Source organism: Sminthopsis crassicaudata, chromosome 2, assembly GCF_048593235.1.
Source record: "Sminthopsis crassicaudata isolate SCR6 chromosome 2, ASM4859323v1, whole genome shotgun sequence".
NCBI classification, from domain to species: domain Eukaryota; kingdom Metazoa; phylum Chordata; class Mammalia; order Dasyuromorphia; family Dasyuridae; genus Sminthopsis; species Sminthopsis crassicaudata.
Genome location: NC_133618.1, coordinates 356,209,719 through 356,228,904, shown reverse-complemented (window position 1 = coordinate 356,228,904; position 19,186 = coordinate 356,209,719). Strand labels below are relative to the sequence as shown.

The 19,186-nt window shown below is 35.2% G+C and overlaps 1 protein-coding gene across 1 annotated transcript in view; it reads right to left on the bottom strand.

Annotated features, from left to right (window-relative positions):
• Positions 1-19,186, bottom strand: part of TRPC7 (transient receptor potential cation channel subfamily C member 7) — a 288,781-nt gene that overhangs the window by 46,092 nt on the left and 223,503 nt on the right. Inside the window, exon 8 of the mRNA XM_074284798.1 lies at positions 12,678-12,873. Within this exon, the coding sequence (XP_074140899.1) occupies positions 12,678-12,873 (196 nt within the window). The remainder of the gene's footprint in view (positions 1-12,677; positions 12,874-19,186) is intronic.

The window sequence follows — 19,186 nt, the reverse complement described above, 5'->3', positions numbered from 1 at the left end:
TAGTAGGTCTTACTTGTCTTGGGTAACAATGTACTATTAGCCATTTTTATTTTGTCCTTTCTAGTCCAAAGGTTATTTTTCTTGGCCAAGAAAACGGAAGTAAAATAAGATGGAGTAGCTTAGCTTTCAGTGCCCTATCTTTCCTAAATATTTGTCCTATTTCTTCTTTGATCCTCTTCTCTTAACCAATATTGCTGAAATAAAACAAACATACAGAAAACCCAAACTGTTATTTTCAGCTTTTCCTTCTAGTCTCAATTCATTCTGTCTATACTTTTAAAAAAGTATCATTCATTGCTTTTGTCTTCAGCTTCCATTTCTTGCTCTTGCTTTTATTTCATATATAATACACACACAAATATATATATACATATATATACTGGCAAATAAGTTGCTCAAATTCAAATCCATGGCAGATAACTCTAGACAAAAAGAGCTGCTTTTTCTCATCATGGGGTAGTAATGTCTGCTTTAGAGCTGAGAGGGTAAGGATATAATATCAGAGTTTGGGGGTGGGTGATTCTGAATCTTCAAATACTTCAATAGATGCCTGAAGTTGCTGATACGGGAACTCCCTTTAAGGTACAGTCTATACATACCTTCTCATGTTGTGTCTCTTGCCCATGTCTTTCCATAAATCTTCCATAGAAGAGCTACCCAATTTGGGCTTTGCTGGGTGCTTGCATTTCTTTCTTGAATTCAACTGGGAGTATTGAGGAGGAAGGATGAAAATGGGACATGAACCCTAATCCTGAGCCCTCTATTAAGATATAATTTAATATTATAGAATTATTCTGGTGGAAGACTCTATATATCACCTAGCCTATCTCTTATTTTTAGAGAGAAGGAAATGAGTTCATATATAGTGACTTGCTCAAAGACATATAGAATGTTGTGGAGGCAAGATTTTAATTTGTGTCTCCTGACTCCTGGGATAGGACTCTGTCTATTCATGCTATTTGGATATAACTTTTGTTGAAGCTGGGCATAGTGAATACAGAGCCTGATGTGGCGTCAGGAATATCGGAGTTCAAATCTAGCCTTAATTATTGACTTGTGTGACTAGGTAACCCAATTAACTTCTATTTGCTTCAGTTTTCTCATCTATAAAATGGGGATAATAATACCTCCCTCCCAGAGTTATTTTGAGAATCAAATGAGATGAAAATTGTAATGTGCTTAGCACAGCACTAGACACAAAGTGCCATATAAATGTTAGTTATTACTGTTATAATAATGATATTACTATCATTAGTATAACAGATTCCTGCTTGATAGCCTGTATATTTTTTTCTTACATTTCTGGATGTTTAAGCACCAAAAAAAAGAGACAGGAGTATGAAGTCTCAAGGAAAAGTAGAAGGCAGATATTGAAGGTTTTTTATTCTCATTGAAGTTTTTTTGTTTTTGCTTTTTAAAAATTTAAATTAATTTTTTTTTTTGAGATTGGGTCTCCTGATCTCTCCTAGCTTAGAAATGAAAAGATTATTCATAAGCCTAATACCTACACTGATTAGCTTGGAATCTTTGATTTGTTCCATTTCTAGTCTGATCAGGTTTGCCCCTCCCTGGGCAGCTTTGTAGTTCCTACTCTTTTTTTTTTTTTTTTTTTTATTATATATATATATATTTTATAATATTATCCCTTGTATTCATTTTTCCAAATTACCCCCCCTCCCTCTATTCCCTCCCCCCGACGACAGGCAATACCATACATTTTACATGTGTTACAATATAATCTAGGTACAATACATGTGTGCGAATATCATTTTCTTGTTGCACAATAAACATTAGAATCTGAAGGTATATGCAACCTGGGCAGACAGATATTAGTGCTAACAATTTTCATTCCCCTCCCAGTGTTTCTTCTCTGGGTGTAGCTACCTCTGTCCATCATTGATCAACTGGAAGTGAGTTGGATCTTCTTTATGTTGAAGATTTCCACTTCCATCAGAATACATCCTCATACAGTATTGTTGTTGAAGTGTATAGTGATCTTCTGGTTCTGCTCATTTCAATCAGCATCAGTTGATTTAAGTCTCTCCAATCCTCTCTGTATTCCTCCTGCTGGTCATTTCTTACCGAGCAATAATATTCCATAACTTTCATATACCACAATTTACCCAACCATTCTCCAACTGATGGACATTCATTCATCTTCCAGTTTCTAGCTACAACAAAAAGAGCTGCCACAAACATTTTGGCACATATATGTCTCTTTCCGCTCTTTAGTATTTCTTTGGGATATAATCCCAGTAGTAGCGCTGCTGGGTCAAAGGGTATGCACAGTTTGATAACTTTTTGGGCATAATTCCAGATTGCTCTCCAGAATGGCTGGATTCTTTCACAACTCCACCAGCAATGTATTAGTGTCCCAATTTCCCCACATCCCCTCCAACATTTGTCATTATTTGTTCCTGTCATCTTAGCCAATCTGACAGGTGTGTAGTGGTATCTCAGAGTGGTCTTAATTTGCATTTCTCTGATCAGTAGTGATTTGGAACACTCTTTCATGTGAGTGGATATAGTTTCAATTTCTTCCTCTGAGAATTGTCTGTTCATATCCTTTGACCATTTATCAATTGGAGAATGGTTCGGTTTCTTATAAATTATGGTCAGTTCTCTATATATTTTGGAAATGAGACCTTTGTCAGAACCTTTGTTTTTAAAAATATTTTCCCAATTTGTTACTTCCCTTCTAATCTTGTTTGCATTAGTATTATTTGTACAGAAACTTTTTAGTTTGATGTAATCAAAATCTTCTATTTTGTGATCAATAATGATCTCTAGTTCTCCTCTGGTCATAAATTCCTTCCTCCTCCACAAGTCTGAGAGGTAGATTATCCTCTGTTCCTCTAATCTATTTATTATCTCCCTCTTTATGCCTAAATCATGGACCCATTTTGATCTTATCTTGGTATATGGTGTTAAGTGTGGATCCATATCTAATTTCTGCCATACTAATTTCCAGTTTTCCCAACAGTTTTTTCCGAATAATGAATTTTTATCCCTAATGTTGGAATCTTTGGGTTTGTCAAAGATTAGATTGCTATAGATGTACCCTTTTTTGTCCTTTGTATCTAATCTGTTCCACTGATCTACCGGTCTATTTCGTAGCCAATACCAAATGGTTTTGGTGACTGCTGCTATATAATATAGCTTTAGATCAGGTACACTTAGACCACCTTCCTCTGAGTTTTTTTTCATTAGTTCCCTTGCAATTCTTGACCTTTTATTCTTCCATATGAATTTTGTTGTTATTTTTTCTAGGTCATTAAAATAGTTTCTTGGGAGTCTGATTGGTATAGCACTAAATAAATAGATTAGTTTGGGGAGTATTGTCATCTTTATTATATTCGCTCGGCCTATCCAAGAGCACTGAATGTCTTTCCAATTATTTAAATCTGATTTTATTTTTGTGGCAAGTGTTTTGTAATTTTTCTCATATAATTCCTGACTTTTCTTTGGTAGATGGATTCCCAAATATTTTATACTCTCAACATTTGTTTGGAATGGAATTTCTCTTTGTATCTCTTGCTGTTGCATTTTGTTAGTGATATATAAAAATGCCGAGGATTTATGTGGATTTATTTTGTATCCTGCCACTTTGCTGAAATTTTGAATTATTTCTAGTAGCTTTTTAGCAGAGTCTTTGGGGTTCTCTAAGTATACCATCATGTCATCTGCAAAAAGTGATAGTTTAATTTCCTCATTTCCTACTCTAATTCCTTGAATCTCTTTCTCGGCTCTTATTGCCGAGGCTAGCGTTTCTAGTACTATATTGAATAGTAATGGTGATAGTGGGCAACCTTGTTTCACTCCTGATCTTACTGGGAAAGGTTGCAGTTTATTTCTATTGCATATTATGCTTACTGACGGTCTTAAATATATACTCCTGATTATTCTAAGGAATAATCCATTTATTCCTATACTCTCAAGAGTTTTTAGTAGGAATGGATGTTGGATTTTGTCAAATGCTTTTTCTGCATCTATTGAGATGATCATATGGTTCTTATTAATTTGATTATTAATATGGTCAATTATATTAATAGTTTTCCTAATATTAAACCAGCCCTGCATTCCTGGAATAAATCCTACTTGATCATAGTGTATTATCTTGGAGATGATTTTCTGAAGTCTTTTTGCTAATATCTTATTTAAGATTTTAGCATCAATATTCATTAAGGAGATTGGTCTATAATTTTCTTTCTCAGTTTTCGATCTACCAGGTTTAGGTATCAGTACCATGTCTGTGTCATAAAAGGAGTTTGGTAGGACTCCTTCATCCCCTATTTTTTCAAATAATTTATATAACATTGGGGCTAATTGTTCTTTAAATGTTTGGTAGAATTCACATGTGAATCCATCTGGCCCTGGGGATTTTTTCCTGGGGAGTTGATTAATAGCTTGTTCTATTTCTTTTTCTGAAATGGGACTATTTAAGCAATTTATCTCCTCCTCTGTTAATCTAGGGAGCCTATATTTTTGGAGAAAGTCATCCATTTCACTTAAGTTATCAAATTTATTGGCATAAAGTTGGGCAAAGTAACTCCTTATTATTTCTCTAATTTCCTCTTCATTGGTGGAAAGATCCCCCTTTTCATTTGTAAGACTATCAATTTGATTTTCCTCTTTCTTTTTTTTGATCAAATTTACCAAAGGTTTATCTATTTTATTGGCTTTTTCATAAAACCAACTCTTGGTTTTATTTATTAATTAAATAGTTTTTTTACTTTCAATTTTATTGATTTCTCCTTTTAATTTTTGTATTTCGAGTTTAATTTTTGGTTGGGGGTTTATAATTTGGTCTTTTTCTAGCCTTTTAAGTTGTAAGCCCAATTCGTTAATCTTCTCTTTCTCAATTTTCTTCAAATAAGCCTCTAAAGATATAAAATTTCCCCTTATTACTGCTTTAGCTGCATCCCAAAGATTTTGATATGATGTCTCATCATTATCATTATCTTGGGTGAAATTGTTAATTGTTTCTATAATTTGCTCTTTCACCCAGTCATTCTTTAAGATGAGATTATTCAGTTTCCAATTACTTTTTGGTCTATTTACCCCTAACTTTTTACTGAATGTAGCTTTTATTGCATTGTGATCTGAGAAGAAGGCATTTATTATTTCTGCCTTCCTACATTTAATTTTGAGATCTTTATGTCCTAATATATGGTCAATTTTTGTATAGGATCCATGAACTGCTGAGAAGAAAGTATATTCCTTCCTATTGCCATTCAGTTTTCTCCAAAGGTCTATCATACCTAGTTTTTCTAATGTTCTATTTACTTTTTTAATTTCTTTCTTGTTTGTTTTGTGGTTTGATTTGTCTAAATCTGAGAGTGCAAGGTTGAGATCTCCCACTATTATAGTTTTACTGTCTATTTCTTCTTGCAGTTCTCTTAACTTTTCCTTTAGAAAGTTCGATGCTATACCACTTGGTGCATATATGTTTAGTATTGATATGGCTTCATTATTTATGCTACCTTTCAGCAGGATATAGTTTCCTTCCTTATCTTTTTTAACGAGATCTACTTCTGCTTTTGCTTGATCTGAGATAAGGATAGCTACCCCTGCTTTTTTGGCTTTACCTGAAGCATAATAGGCTCTGTTCCAACCTTTTACCTTTACTCTGTATGTATCTCCCTGCTTTAAGTGTGTTTCCTGTAGGCAACATATTGTAGGGTTCTGCTTTTTGATCCAATCTGCTATCCGTCTCCGTTTGATGGGATCGTTCATCCCATTTACATTTACAGTTAAAATTACTAATTCTGTGTTTCCTGCCATCGTATTATCCCCAGATTATACTTTTTTCCCTTGACCCCCCTGATCCCCCTCCCCGATATTTAATTTACAGACCCCCCTTGTGACGCGCAACCCTCCCTCTTTTTTTTTTTTTTTTTTTAGGATCCCTCCCCCCTCCCTCCAAGTCCCTTCACTTATTCTCCTTTTCCTTTCCCCTTTTCCTCTCCCCCCTTTTAATGAGGTGAGAGAAAATTCTCTGAAAAACAAATATGTTAATTATTTACTCTTTGAGCCTCTTCTGATGAGAGTAAGATTCACACAATGATTCTCCCCCTCACTAAGTTCCCTCAGATATGGTGTATTTTCTATGTCTCTTCCTGGGATGTAGTTTCCCTCTTTTTATCACTCCTTCCCCTTTTTCTGAACCGACCTCCTTCCCTTTACTACACCCCCCTTTTTTTCTTTTATATCAGTAAAATCAAATTATCCTTGAGTATTTTTTATATACCCACAACAGAGTTACAGTTCTCAAGGGTTCTGTGTACCTTTTTCTGTTTCTCTTCAGTCTTGTGGATGTAGATCAAATTTTTTGTTTAAGTCTGTTTTTTTTTCTTAGAAACATATAGAATTCCTCTGTTTCATTGAATGACCATCTTCTTCCATGGAAAAAAATGCTAAACTTAGCTGGGTAGTTCATTCTTGGTTGCAGTCCTTGATCTTTTGCCTTACGGAATATCAGGTTCCAGGCCCTTCTATCTTTTAATGTGGAGGCAGCCAGATCTTGGGTGACCCTTATTGTGGCACTTTGGTATTTAAATTGTTTTTTTCTAGCTGCTTGCAGGATTTTCTCCTTTGTGTGGTAATTCTGCAGCTTAGCCACAATATTCCGTGGTGTTCTTTTTTTAGGGTCTATTTCAGAAGGAGTTCGATGAATTCTTTCCACATCTACTTTCCCTTCTGTTTCTATTATCTCTGGACAGTTCTCTTTGATAATTTCCTGTAAAATAGAATCTAGGCTCTTTTTTTGGTCATAGTTTTCTGGAAGTCCAATAATCCGCAGATTATCTCTCCTAGATCTATTTTCCAGGTCTATAGATTTTCCCAGTAAGTATTTGACGTTGTTCTCCAGCTTCTCATTTTTTTTGTTTTGTTTGACTGATTCTTGGGTTCTCTGTGAATCATTCATTTCTATTTGTTCCATCCTGACTTTTAAGGAGTTAATTTCTTCTTTCACAGTTTTTAGTTCTTTTTGTAAATGCCCAATTTCGTTTTTAAATGAATTATTTTGCTCTATTGAGTTTTTTTCCATTTCCCTAATTTTTTTCTTTTGAGAATTATTTTCTTTTTCCAATTCAGAAATTCTATTTTCTTGAGACTTTTTTATCTTTTCCAATTCAGAAATCCTACTTTCCTGTGTTTTTTTAACCTTTTCTAATTCACTAATTTTGTTTCCCTGCATTTCCTGTGAATTCTTTATTTTTTCCAACTCCAATTTCAGGACGTTGTTATTCTCTATCATAACTTCCCTTTCTTTTCCCCATTTTTCTTCGATCTCCCTCAATTTTTTAAGAGTTTCTTCTAGGAGAGAGTTATTTGATGGGGGGCAGGAATCGTTCCCCTTTAGGTTGTTGTCTGTTGATTCTCTGCTGTCAACTTCCTCGGGGTTGGAAACCCGCTCTTTCTCTGTATAGAAGGAATCTATGGTTTTTCTAGCTTTTTTGCTCATACTTAAAAAAATCTTTTGGGGTCTGTCTCTGGGGTAGGAAATTATTTACTTCTTTACCAGCTTCCTCCCAGACTGGATGGATGCAGCGGCTCCTGCGCCTGAGCTAAGATAGAGCTCTGGGAGAGAGTTCCCCACCCCCTCCCTGGAAGTGCCTCAGAGGTGATTAGCACTGCTGTGCTTCGAGGGCGTAGAATAGTGAAGACAGCACGAAGCCCAGCCTATGTGTCCGGGTGGGGAGTGGATGTCTGCAGCAGGTGACGTGAGAAGCCCCTGCGCTCAAACTGGAAGTGTCTGCCAGAAACCGCGGTCCCTAGTTCAAAGGTTCCGCTTCTCTGGGACTTCCTGGAGCTGAGTTCCACTCCCTCCAGCTAAACTAGGCAGTGTGTGTTGCCTTGGGCCGTATCCACCCACTTGTCAGTCTCTTAACTATTCTCAGGTGGTAGCTGAGGCCACACCCCCTGGTGCCGAGTCTGCTGAGTCACCCCCAGGATCGGGGAAAATCTAATCTGAGTTTTAAAATATTTTGGCTTTCTCTTCTGAACTGCTAAATAATTAGCAGAGAAGAGCTAACAGCCTGTGCCAGATTCCTTTACCTCAGTGGCTTCTCTGATCCCAGAGCCCTTCCCAGCGCAATGGGCGCAGTGTGCCCCTACCCCACCGTCTGTGCTGGTCTTTCTTATTCCTCCCCTGAGAACTGACCTTTCCTGTTGAAACTCCAGATTCTCTTCAGCTGGTAAGTCGTGCTTCCAGTCCTTGTGGTATCTATCAGTCCTGAGCTAATTTTGAGACTTAATTTATCTAATTGGTTGTGAGGGAGTGAGGACGTTCACAGAGTAGTGTGTTTCTTCTCCGCCATCTTGGCTCTGCCCCCCTGTAGTTCCTACTCTTGAGGGCTCATCATTTTGATTCCAGTCTTAGTGCAGACACCTGGTTGACTTAGTTCTCTGAAGTTTAGAATCCCAGAACTCAAAGTAATACATGGTCCTTCATCAAACTATCAGATTTGCCAGGAAGTAGCCAGGTCTTGGCATAGATGTTAACTTAAGTTCACTACTAGCTTTCTGATGGGGGATTGACTTTTGAGACTGATAATACTTGATAAGGAGCTTTTGGATGTGTGCATACCTACTATGAAATAAAGTGAGTAACACATAGAAAAGAAAGTGAAAAAAGGTTTTGTAAGTGTGAATGTTAAAAACTATCTTGGCATGTATTTTGAAAAATAAAAAGATATTATAAAAACTAAAAAAACAAAAAAAGGAAATAGGGTGAGAAGAACTGGAAATTCAGACATTACCAAACCTTATCACTTAGTGGCTTTGCTTTTTAATTTAGCAAATGTATTTCTCTTATGGGCTGATAGGGATTTCTTTGTAATTATGTCAAGAAAGGAAGTAAGACTGGAGACCCCATGTGAATGAGGACCATATGAATCAAAGGGAGTTATGATTTTTTTTCTGGAAATTAATTTATGATGCCAGATATAAATATGAATCTAGCAAGAGGAACTTTATAGAGATTGGAAAATTCTGGAAAATATCAGTGAATATTGTTTTCAAGATTTAAGTGCCACCTGGTGGCTTGCACAATATATTATCCTGCAACTCTCATCCTGGGTGAGAATGGATGAATAAAGCATTTATACAATACTTAAATTATGTGCAAAGGATTGGGAATGTAAGTTAAGATATTTAATATTCTCAAAATGTTCACATTTTCATTATAAGCCAACATGTAGGAAACATTTCAACTTCAAGTCAGATGAAAAGATCCTACAAAACAAATGGAAATGCCTCTTTTAAAATGAGATTTCCATTGATAAAAATGTCCATTTCTGATGCTGAATCTATTTGACAATGCTAAGAGCTTTGGTAATAATTTTTTGAAGGGATTTCTACAAAAGACATGGTTGCAACATCTGTGTTGGTACAGATAGGAGCTGCTGCAGGATGTATTTCCACAAGAATATACATTGAACTGGAAGCATTGCTATTCTAAAGGTGTGGGCTCTTGCCATTGTAGTCTGAATGATGGTGATTCCCAGTGATGGTTAAGGTAGTAGTGTGGTTTGATCTGTTAGGTACATGTTATCTACTATCTCTCCCTCAAATTATCTTACTGCTTCAACTAGATTGGCTTGTATGTCCTCTATGGATACCTACAGCAATTTGTGAAAATGCCTGGCTCCTTCTCTTTAGGAGTGAGCTACTTCCCCAAAGATTGACCATGAAAACTGGAACAATTGGGGGTGGTGTGGAGTCCTGGTGATGACTATCACTCTCAGAAGTCCGTGCTCATCTGCTTCTTGGTCGCAGTTGATTAGCAATTGTGGCAGATGGAAAGTGTTTTCCACAAGTGGAAAATCTCTAGATATTGCCCACTATGGCATATTGCATGTATTTTCCCTCTTTACCTTTCTGAAACTGTTTCCTCATCTGTAAAATGAATGTAATAATATAACCCATCTTAGAGGATTATTATGAAGAATGTACTCTATATATTTTAAAGTATGAGAGAAATATAAGTTATTTTTTATTAGAGAAATAATTTCTTTTTACCTAGAAGGAAAGTGAGGTCCAATTAAGTTCACTAAACATTTATAAAGTCCCTACTATGTACCAGCACTGTGCTAAGCCCTGGAAATACAAAAAGAAGCAAAAAATAGTCCTTGTCTTCCAGGAACATAATTTAATGGATTAAATGACTGAAAGTCCACAGATGACCAAGGCTACATAACTCAAGCTATAACATAGAGCTCTTAATTTTTAAACCATCTCTATTCCTGACAACACGGGTTTTTTTAAAATAAATTTTAATAAATTATCCAATATTGCAAAGAATGGTCTATATTCATTTATGCTCACATGGATATATTATGTACATAACACAATTTGCTCCTTTCTCAGAAAATCTCTGGTAGAGACACTGACCCAGGGAAGGTGACACTCAAGAGATACTGAACAGCTGAGATCTAAATAGTTTTTGAGGGAATTAAGCAGATTTGGCTTGTTTTGGAGTTCACTATGGAAGAGCTCATTAGTTACAATGATAATATGATACAGAGGAAATAATGCTGACTCTAGCCAGAGGTTCTAGTTCTTACCTATGTGACATTGGACAAGTCATTAACTGCCTTGGACCTCAGTTTCTTCATTTGTAAAATGAAGGAGCTGGACTAGTTGGCCTGTGGGTTTCCTGTAGCTCAAGATTTATAATTTTATGTATGAGAAAGAGTCAGTGACAAAGATGAAGTATGACAGTGGAAAGAGCTGGATTTCAAACCCCGGCTCTGTCCCTTGCAAGCTTTGTGATGATGGAAGTTCCTTTATGTAAGCCTATTTCCTTTTCTGTAAAACAGAAATAATTGTGCTATTCGCCTCTCACAGATATACTGTCACAAGGACAGTATAGATTCTATCACCCAATAGAAATGTGAATTATTACCATTTCATAGATATTATATTATACTAAATTATTTCATGACCATTAAAAGAAAAAAGTACTAAAGGGCGTTAATAGAAGTTTACTTAGCGGGGAGATCTGAGTCTCATTTTTATATTTAGTAGAGAGGAGAAATGTTATAAGGAGTAGACCACTGGACTTAATCAGAAAGACGTGGGCTTGAATGTCCTTTGACTGACTAGCTGGGCAATTCTGGACAAAACTTATCATCTCTTCATGTCTCAGTTTCCTCATTTATAATATGAAGGGGATGGATTTGATGGCTTCCAAGACTTCTTCCAGCTCTCAATCTATTATCCCACGTGTAGTTGAGGTACGATAGTCAGGCTTGGTACTTCTCCCAGAGGAAAAGAAGAGGACTCTTGGACAAAACTAATTAAAAGTGAAATTTGGTGCCTTGTCCCAAGTGAGTAGTTTCTTTCTTAATAGAGCTCTTCTAACAAAGTTAATATGTACACATACAAGGTATGTTTCTTTTCATTTCTAAAAGAGCTTTGCTTTTAGGAATAGACTGAACAAAATGGTCTCTGAAATCCCTTGCAACATTAAATTTCTGTGATTTGTTTGTAAAATGTACTTACGTAGTTTGTTTAACCTTGTACATTCATAGTCCGTCTCCAGTTCTGCAAAGTTGGGAAGTTCCTGATTGGACTTCCTCTGTTTTAATATTATCATCTGGAATAATGAGCAATGGGTCCCAAAGATGTTGTTTCACTGTGGGGCAAATGTCTTTTGCTTTTACATTAGTACAATATAATTGGTTTAGTCCCAATGACAGAATGTTTTTCTCTATCATATCATATTGCAGTCCTACTGTGTAACAACTCCCCTTTCCATAAGATTTTAAGGCTTGCAGAGAGCTTTCATCATGATAATTTCACAAGGTAGGGTACCTTTGAAAGAAGTATTTTCTTGGTTTTATTTTATAACTGAGTAAACTGAGACTCAGATATATGAAAGCACTTGCCCATGACTGCTAAATGGAGAGTACATTGAGTTCCTTATTGTATTTTTAATGTGTTTTTGGTGTCCGGGGAAAAATACCACAAAAATTTGTTCATCTATATTCTTATTAAAACCTTTGGATAGGCTATGAGGCCCATGGTAGAATTAGACATGGTGATTTTTCCAGTTTATCATGCTATGTTGATACACATTTGGTGCACATATTTATGCCAAAAACAAAATCAATTGTAACTTAAGAATCAAATAAAAATTACTTTATTATTTCAATAGATCTAGAATCTCATTGATTAGTTACTCCTTTCAATCTATCTATGCTTCTTGTATCCTTGTAACTCTTATCTATATCTTATATAATCCTTCACAGGAACTCCATCCAATGACCCCAAGGGTTTCCTCTAGTTATCTTGATATGTGTAGCTACCCAAAGACCATAAAGAAATCATCAGTTTACTTAGAAAATTTATCCCTCTCTGAAAATAGATCTGGATCATTTACAGGGTTTATAACACATGGACAAGAAGTCTATGTTGAAGTCTTAAAATCAAAGAAAGAATTTGGTTTGATTGATTGATCAAAGTGATCCATAAAAGGACAAATTTCAATATTAGCAATTCATCTAAGAGGATAGGTGACTAGAAACAGCAAGTCTTTTTATTCATGATTTTTTTTTTCTCTACTTAGGCCAATAGAGAAAGAAATGTGCTAATATCATTTTCATTTACTAACACAGACACATATATTAAATAGGGGAGGAATAGCAGATTCAATTAATTAGGCTTACCTCAATTTCCTGATATGAGTTGTTGATCATGGCTATTAACATATTAAGAAGCACGACCACCATGGTAACATTATAGATACCGTAGAGCACGTAGCCAGTGTTCTCAATGAACTTGTGATTGTACTTCAGCACCACTGAGATCACTTCAGATAAGCCAAATATTGACCAGAATAATGTTTTAAAACTTTCTTCTACCCTATAAGCAAAATAAACCACACTTTTACAAAGTTCTCACCGATAATGTATATTTTTTAAATAAAAGGAATGTTCTAGTATAAGTAAAATGTTTAATATTAAAACATAGATCTAAACGTCATTCTACCATTCAAAAAAAGTCTTCTTTGACTTTCTCATGTCTCTGGGATGAAATATAGTCTTGAACTTAAAACCTTCACAGTCTTGTTCCTAACTTTTTGGGTCATTTCATATTGCTATTGTATCTTCCAGTCAAAATGGCCTAAAAGCTTGTTTTTTCATGTAAGATATTCCATCTGGTCTCTGTGGTTTTGAACAGGCCATCTCTCTTGTCTCTAGTGTACTCTCTATTCATCCTTTGCCTTTTAGAATCTCTAACTTTCTTCAGCATAGCTCCCCATGATGAGCCTTGGAGTGGCCACTCTTGCCATATAATCCTCTTCTTTCTCTCTTCAAATAACTTTGTGTTTATTTCATATATACTTTGCCTATATTTATATGGATTTATTTTAGTAGAAGTTACATTTATTCAGGGCAGGGACTATCTCCTTTTTGTCTTTGCATTTTCAATGCCTTGCACATAGTAGATACTCAATGAATGTTTTTTGAAGCGAGTTAAAATGAAAGTGCATCTTAGACTGTGGGTTGTTACTCTAGATGATAACTTATATTCTGAAATGATAATATGAACATATAAAAGAATAAAACACTTGGAAGGCTGCATATACTTGTCTCATCTTATGTATCTTACCTTCTGGTTGTCATACCATTTTATCTTGGTTTAATTAAAATGTCATTTTAAAATGAATCTTTGGATGTGGAAGTCACTTTATGGTACATCATTTGTTCAGTATACCCCTATGCCAGTTGTTCTTAATTATTTTTGTGTTTTATGGAACCCTTTGACAGTCTGGTGACGTCTAAAGACTCTTTAGGATAATGTTTTTAAATGCATAAAATTTAAAAAAATAATATTTTAAAGGAAACAATATTGAAATACAGTTATCAAAATATGAAATTATCAAATTCATGCACTCCACTCAGGTTAAGGACTCTTGCTGCAGACGTTTTCTCCTTTGCTAGGCCACACAGCACAAAGTCAAATGGAGTTCTGACAAAAAACCAAACCAAAACAAACCAAAACAAAAAACAACTAACCTTGATATGCCAGTTCTCCCAAACAAGGCTAAATATAAAATATTGAAGTACTGGATTTAGCACTCAAGAGCAGGCAAATCATTGAGGAAAGCATAAAGCTGTCATCTGGGAAAAGGTCATTTCAGATGCAATACCTTTTGCATTTGTCTGTGAAACTACTTTATGATTGTTGTTTATTTAGCTGGTCACAAGGTTAAATTCAAGGTTTCCTCCTAACAGCTACTGAAGTTCCTGGCTCCAATTGGCCAATAATTTTGTACTCTCTTATTAAAGTAACTTGCTGTGGATTCATCTGTCCTTGCTTCTCCAGCTTGTTGACAGTATTCTAAAGCCCTTTTCCAACTTGTCAGACATCTGAGAAAGAAAAGTTTTTCACCTACTCCTGAGCTAGTTGTAAGCAGGAACGAACACCAGTATTCACAATGGGAAGTCTCAAATCAATCAACATTGTGAACTGAGAAGAATTGTGCAAACCAGCTAAAACATGAAGACAGATCCATTTTATCTTATTTTGTGTCAGCTGTTGTTGTAGGGAACTCTCAGAAAGAAAACTCTACCCTTCTAATTATCAACTACTCTGTAATAACTAAGAAGTTTAAGTGACTTATCCAGGGTCATGCAGCCAATATATGTCAGAGGCAGCATTCAAACTCAAGTATTTTTGACTATTTATAAGACTAAAATTCTATCATTTCACAGTGCCTTCCATGATTTTTTATATCATATTCTTTACGTTCATATTTCATAGATTGTACTAATTAAATAGTACTAATTAAATAGGTGATACACTTAGGGTTGTATTTTTGTCCCCTGACAATACCATTTGTCATGTTGCTATGACAAATGCTATACTCTAATAGTCCAAGGAAGTGGATTATTCTCTGAGCGTTTTTGTAAATATATCAGACATATTTCACTGATATTAAAGCTCTGACAAGCTTGAAACAATATCTTTCTGGGTCCTTAAGGGGCAGTTTATAAGAACATAGACTTATAAGCTGAAGGGACCTTGAGGTTATTTACCCCAACCTCTTATCCTACAGATAAGCAAATCAAGATCCAGAGAGGCTGTGATTTGGTCAAGAAAACCCAACTAGTAAGCAGCAGGAGCAGTATTTAAATTTAAGCCCTTAGCTTCCCAAGTCACTGATCTTTACATCTGAAGTTGCCTGATTTTGTGATATATAAAACATTTCTTAATGATAGTCCTGTGAAGGAGATAATGAAATTATTATTATGCCCATTTTATAGAAGGGGAAACAGAGGCTTGGTGAGGTCACACAGCTAGAAAATGACTGCTCAGGGAAGCAGTTATTTAGGAATTTTCTGGAAAAAAATCCCAGATCTGGAGTCAAAAGATCCAGATTCATATGTCCAAAGGACGATAAAACTGTGCCTACACTTTGATCTAGCAGTATCTAAGAGGATCCATTTGTGCAAAAATGTAGCAGCCTTTTTTTGTAGTGACAAGGGAATATAAAAGGAGTAGATGCCTATCAGTTGGGAAATGGCTGAATAAGTTATAGCATATGAATGTAATGGAACATAAGAAATGATGAACAGGCTGATTTCAAAAGAGCCTGGAAAGACTTACATGAACTAATGTTAAGTGATCAGAACCAAGAGAACATTGTAAACAGTAACAACATGATTATTTGCTGATCAATTGTGATGAACTTGGGTCTTTGCAAAAATGAGGTGAATCAAAGCAACTCCAATGGACTTGTTAAGGAAAGTGTCATCCAAGTTCAGAGAGAGAACTATGGAGACTGAATGTGGATCTAAGCAGTATTTTTGCTTTTTTTTTTGGTCATTTTTTTTTCTTATTTTGTTTTCTTTTCCTTTTGATTTAACATATATATATATGTATATATATACACATACATATATATATACATATATATATATGTTTAATATTTTGGATTGCTTGCTGTCTTGGGGAGAGGGAAGGAGGGAAAAGAGAGAAGACTTTGGAACACAAAGTTTTTCAAATGTGAATGTTGAAAATTATTTTTGCATGTACTTGGAAAAATAAAATAGTATTTAAACAAAGATCTAGGTTCAATTTCAATACTTGCTTATTAATTATGATCTTAAGCTTGAAAATAATTTACATTCTCTGGGCCTTCATTTTCTGTAAAGTTAGGCTGGATGATGATTTCTAAGTTATTTGCTGATTTTAAGTACTTAAATATCTAATATCTATTAAATATCTAGTGCTTCGAAACCAGAGTGAGTGTAGTGATGAGCACAATGCTGTGAAAGGCACTATGGGAAGACAGGTAAACATGCACTTTTGAGGGGCTATGAATTGTTTCAAATGTTACAAAACAATTTGAATATAACAGGTTTCTGTCCTCTCTGCCTGCCTATAGGAAGAAGCAGGGGAGGGAGCTGTAGAAAAATGAGTACCGATAGAAATCCTCTGCCTGTTTTTGGCTATATATGATTCACTGTTGAGTGCCTTAATATGTTAGAAGAAAAGGCATTTTCTAGTTAGTGGCTATCTTGACTTCCACACTCCAGGGATTTCAGATAGGGGCAAATAATCTTTCTATATTGGCTTAATTGTGGCAAAGGGTTACTGTTCCCCATGGAAAAATTTAACTGGCTGGATATGTACTTGGGCCCCGGGATAACTTTGTTCCCTCTTTTGTTTCCCTCCTTTGATATTAATCTTATGACTATTAAAATGGCTTAGAAGATCTGTGAATACTGGCAAGGAACAACAATGGCATTGGAGCAGTCGGGCATGTAGCAGTAATGCAAATGAATTAAACAAGAAGGAAAGCAAATATTCATTTCTATAAGTAGCATTTTTTTCCTGAGGCAATTGGGGTTAAGTGACTTGCCCAGGGTCACACAGCTAGAAAATGTTAAGTGTCTGAGGTCAGATTTGACTCAACTCCTTTTGTCTTCAAGGCTGGTACTCTATCCACTGTGCCACCAATGTTCTGCAAGGATCCAAGAATGTGTATGTATGTATGTATGAACTGAGAAACCCAATTCTCTTACTGGAAAAAGAGGTAACTCTAAAGCAATGAACCCAGGGCAAGTCAAAATGGCAGGTAAAAGATAGTTTTTGGCACACATGTCATCAGGCCCTGTGGCCTCAGCCTAATAGTGTTAGAAATGTCATTAAATTATATATACCTTCTGAAATAGTGGATATTACCATACGTAGATAATAGGGAAAGGTTTCATACATACCAAAATATTAATAGTAGCACTTTTTGTGGTAACAATGAACCAAGAATAAAGGGGATAAAAGAATGGCTGAACTAAGTGTGATCCATGTACTGGAATATTATTTTCATTACAACAAACTATTACTATGAGAAATCCAGAGAATGCTGGGGAGACTTACAAAATGATCACAATAATGTCAAGGAAAACAACACTGAGAGACAGTGTTTTGACCAATAAATGCAATAACCAGTCATGACTTCCAGAAGATAAATGGTGAAGCATGTTTATCTCTTCTTGGCAGAGTAATAGGAATAAGTGTGGAATAAACAATATAGTATTGATTATGGATTAATTCATTTTGCCTGCTGTACTTCTTTGTTAAATGGAAAGTTATACTTGGAGATGATTGTGTATATAAGGTGGAGGTAGTCACTGGGAAGTTATAGATATAAAAACCCCCCAGCATCAAGAAAACAAAAAGTAGTCATCATGATTCTTTTTTCTCTTATTTGGAAAAAAAATCAAGACTTGGATCTGATTTGTCAAGCAGAAAGCAGGAGAAAGGAGGGAAATAGAGACACATCAAATTCTGCTACTTAGGTTTGTTTAGTTTGTATAATGTGATATTAATTATGAGATACTTCAAGATGATACCAGGGAAACAATAAACTGATAAAACAATGTTTGGGCCAATTGTTATGAAAATTATCACCTCCTTAGATTCTTTGGACAATATATTGTAAAATATAATTTGTACGATTTAACTCAATTATCTAAATAATTCTGCATATGGAAATAAAAAATAAGAACTATGGAATTATCAAGGGAAGTTCTCTGTCATCTTGAGAAGATTGTGATTGCTATAAATTGTCTATTCCAAGTTCAAATACCGATTTAACTGAAATTATTGTGTGAGATGAGTCACAGAAAAATACATCATGATTTCTTTTTTTGGTCAGTGTCCTGATAGAGGGTCAACATAATAATAATAATAACTAACATTCATTTAGAAATTTAAGATTATCAAAGCCTGAAAGATGGTTAGATAAGTAGACAGTGAGGTAGACTATCTCACTTGATTGAGGAGTGAATAGAGCATTGTCCTTGGAATTAGAGAGATTTAAACTTGAATTCTGCATCTGACACTTAGTGTGTGGTCATAGCAAAGCTAATTCTCCTTCCTGAGACTCAGACTTACTAAATGGGAATATTAATACTTGTGATATTTACTTTTAAAAATTGTTTTGGGGCTATTTTCAGCATTTAGAGATATTGCCTATGATTTACTTGTTCAGTATCACTGAATAAAGAATTTGATTTCAATGGCTGAGTGGAAAAGTAATCTAATAACTGGCTTCCTATTCACAATAAACTTTCATTTTTGCCAATTAATAATTCGGGTTTCATGAATTCTTTTACGAAGAACCTATGCACCGACATAAGGGGATTTTAACAATTCTCTGACCACCACTAACAGTATGTCACTTTGGCTACTACTGTTTCTCTTAGTTTAATACTGAACACAACACCTATTAAAAAGTCCTTTTGCCTCAGTCCAATATTATAGTGAAGTTTTTTTTTTTTATTTTAATACTATGCTCCTTTCCCTATGAAATAGGTTTATTCAACATGAGAGGTTTGAGGAGGTAACAGTCTCTCTTACATCAGTCTATTCTCTCTCCAATTCATCTTTCACACTGCTACCAAATTGATATTCCTAAAATATAGGTCTGACTCAATTCCCTGCTTAGGAAGTTTCAAGGACTCCCTACTACCACTAAGATAAAGTATAAACTTCTCTGCCTGACTATTTCAAGTCCTTCATAATTTGACTCCAATCTGTCATTACAAGCAAATTATACATTATGTACTCAGCATTCCAGCCAACTGAACTATTTAATTGCTCTCTATATGTCAAAAGAAAGAGAAGGGCTTCTGGGAAACATTACTTCAACCAATGAGCTTGC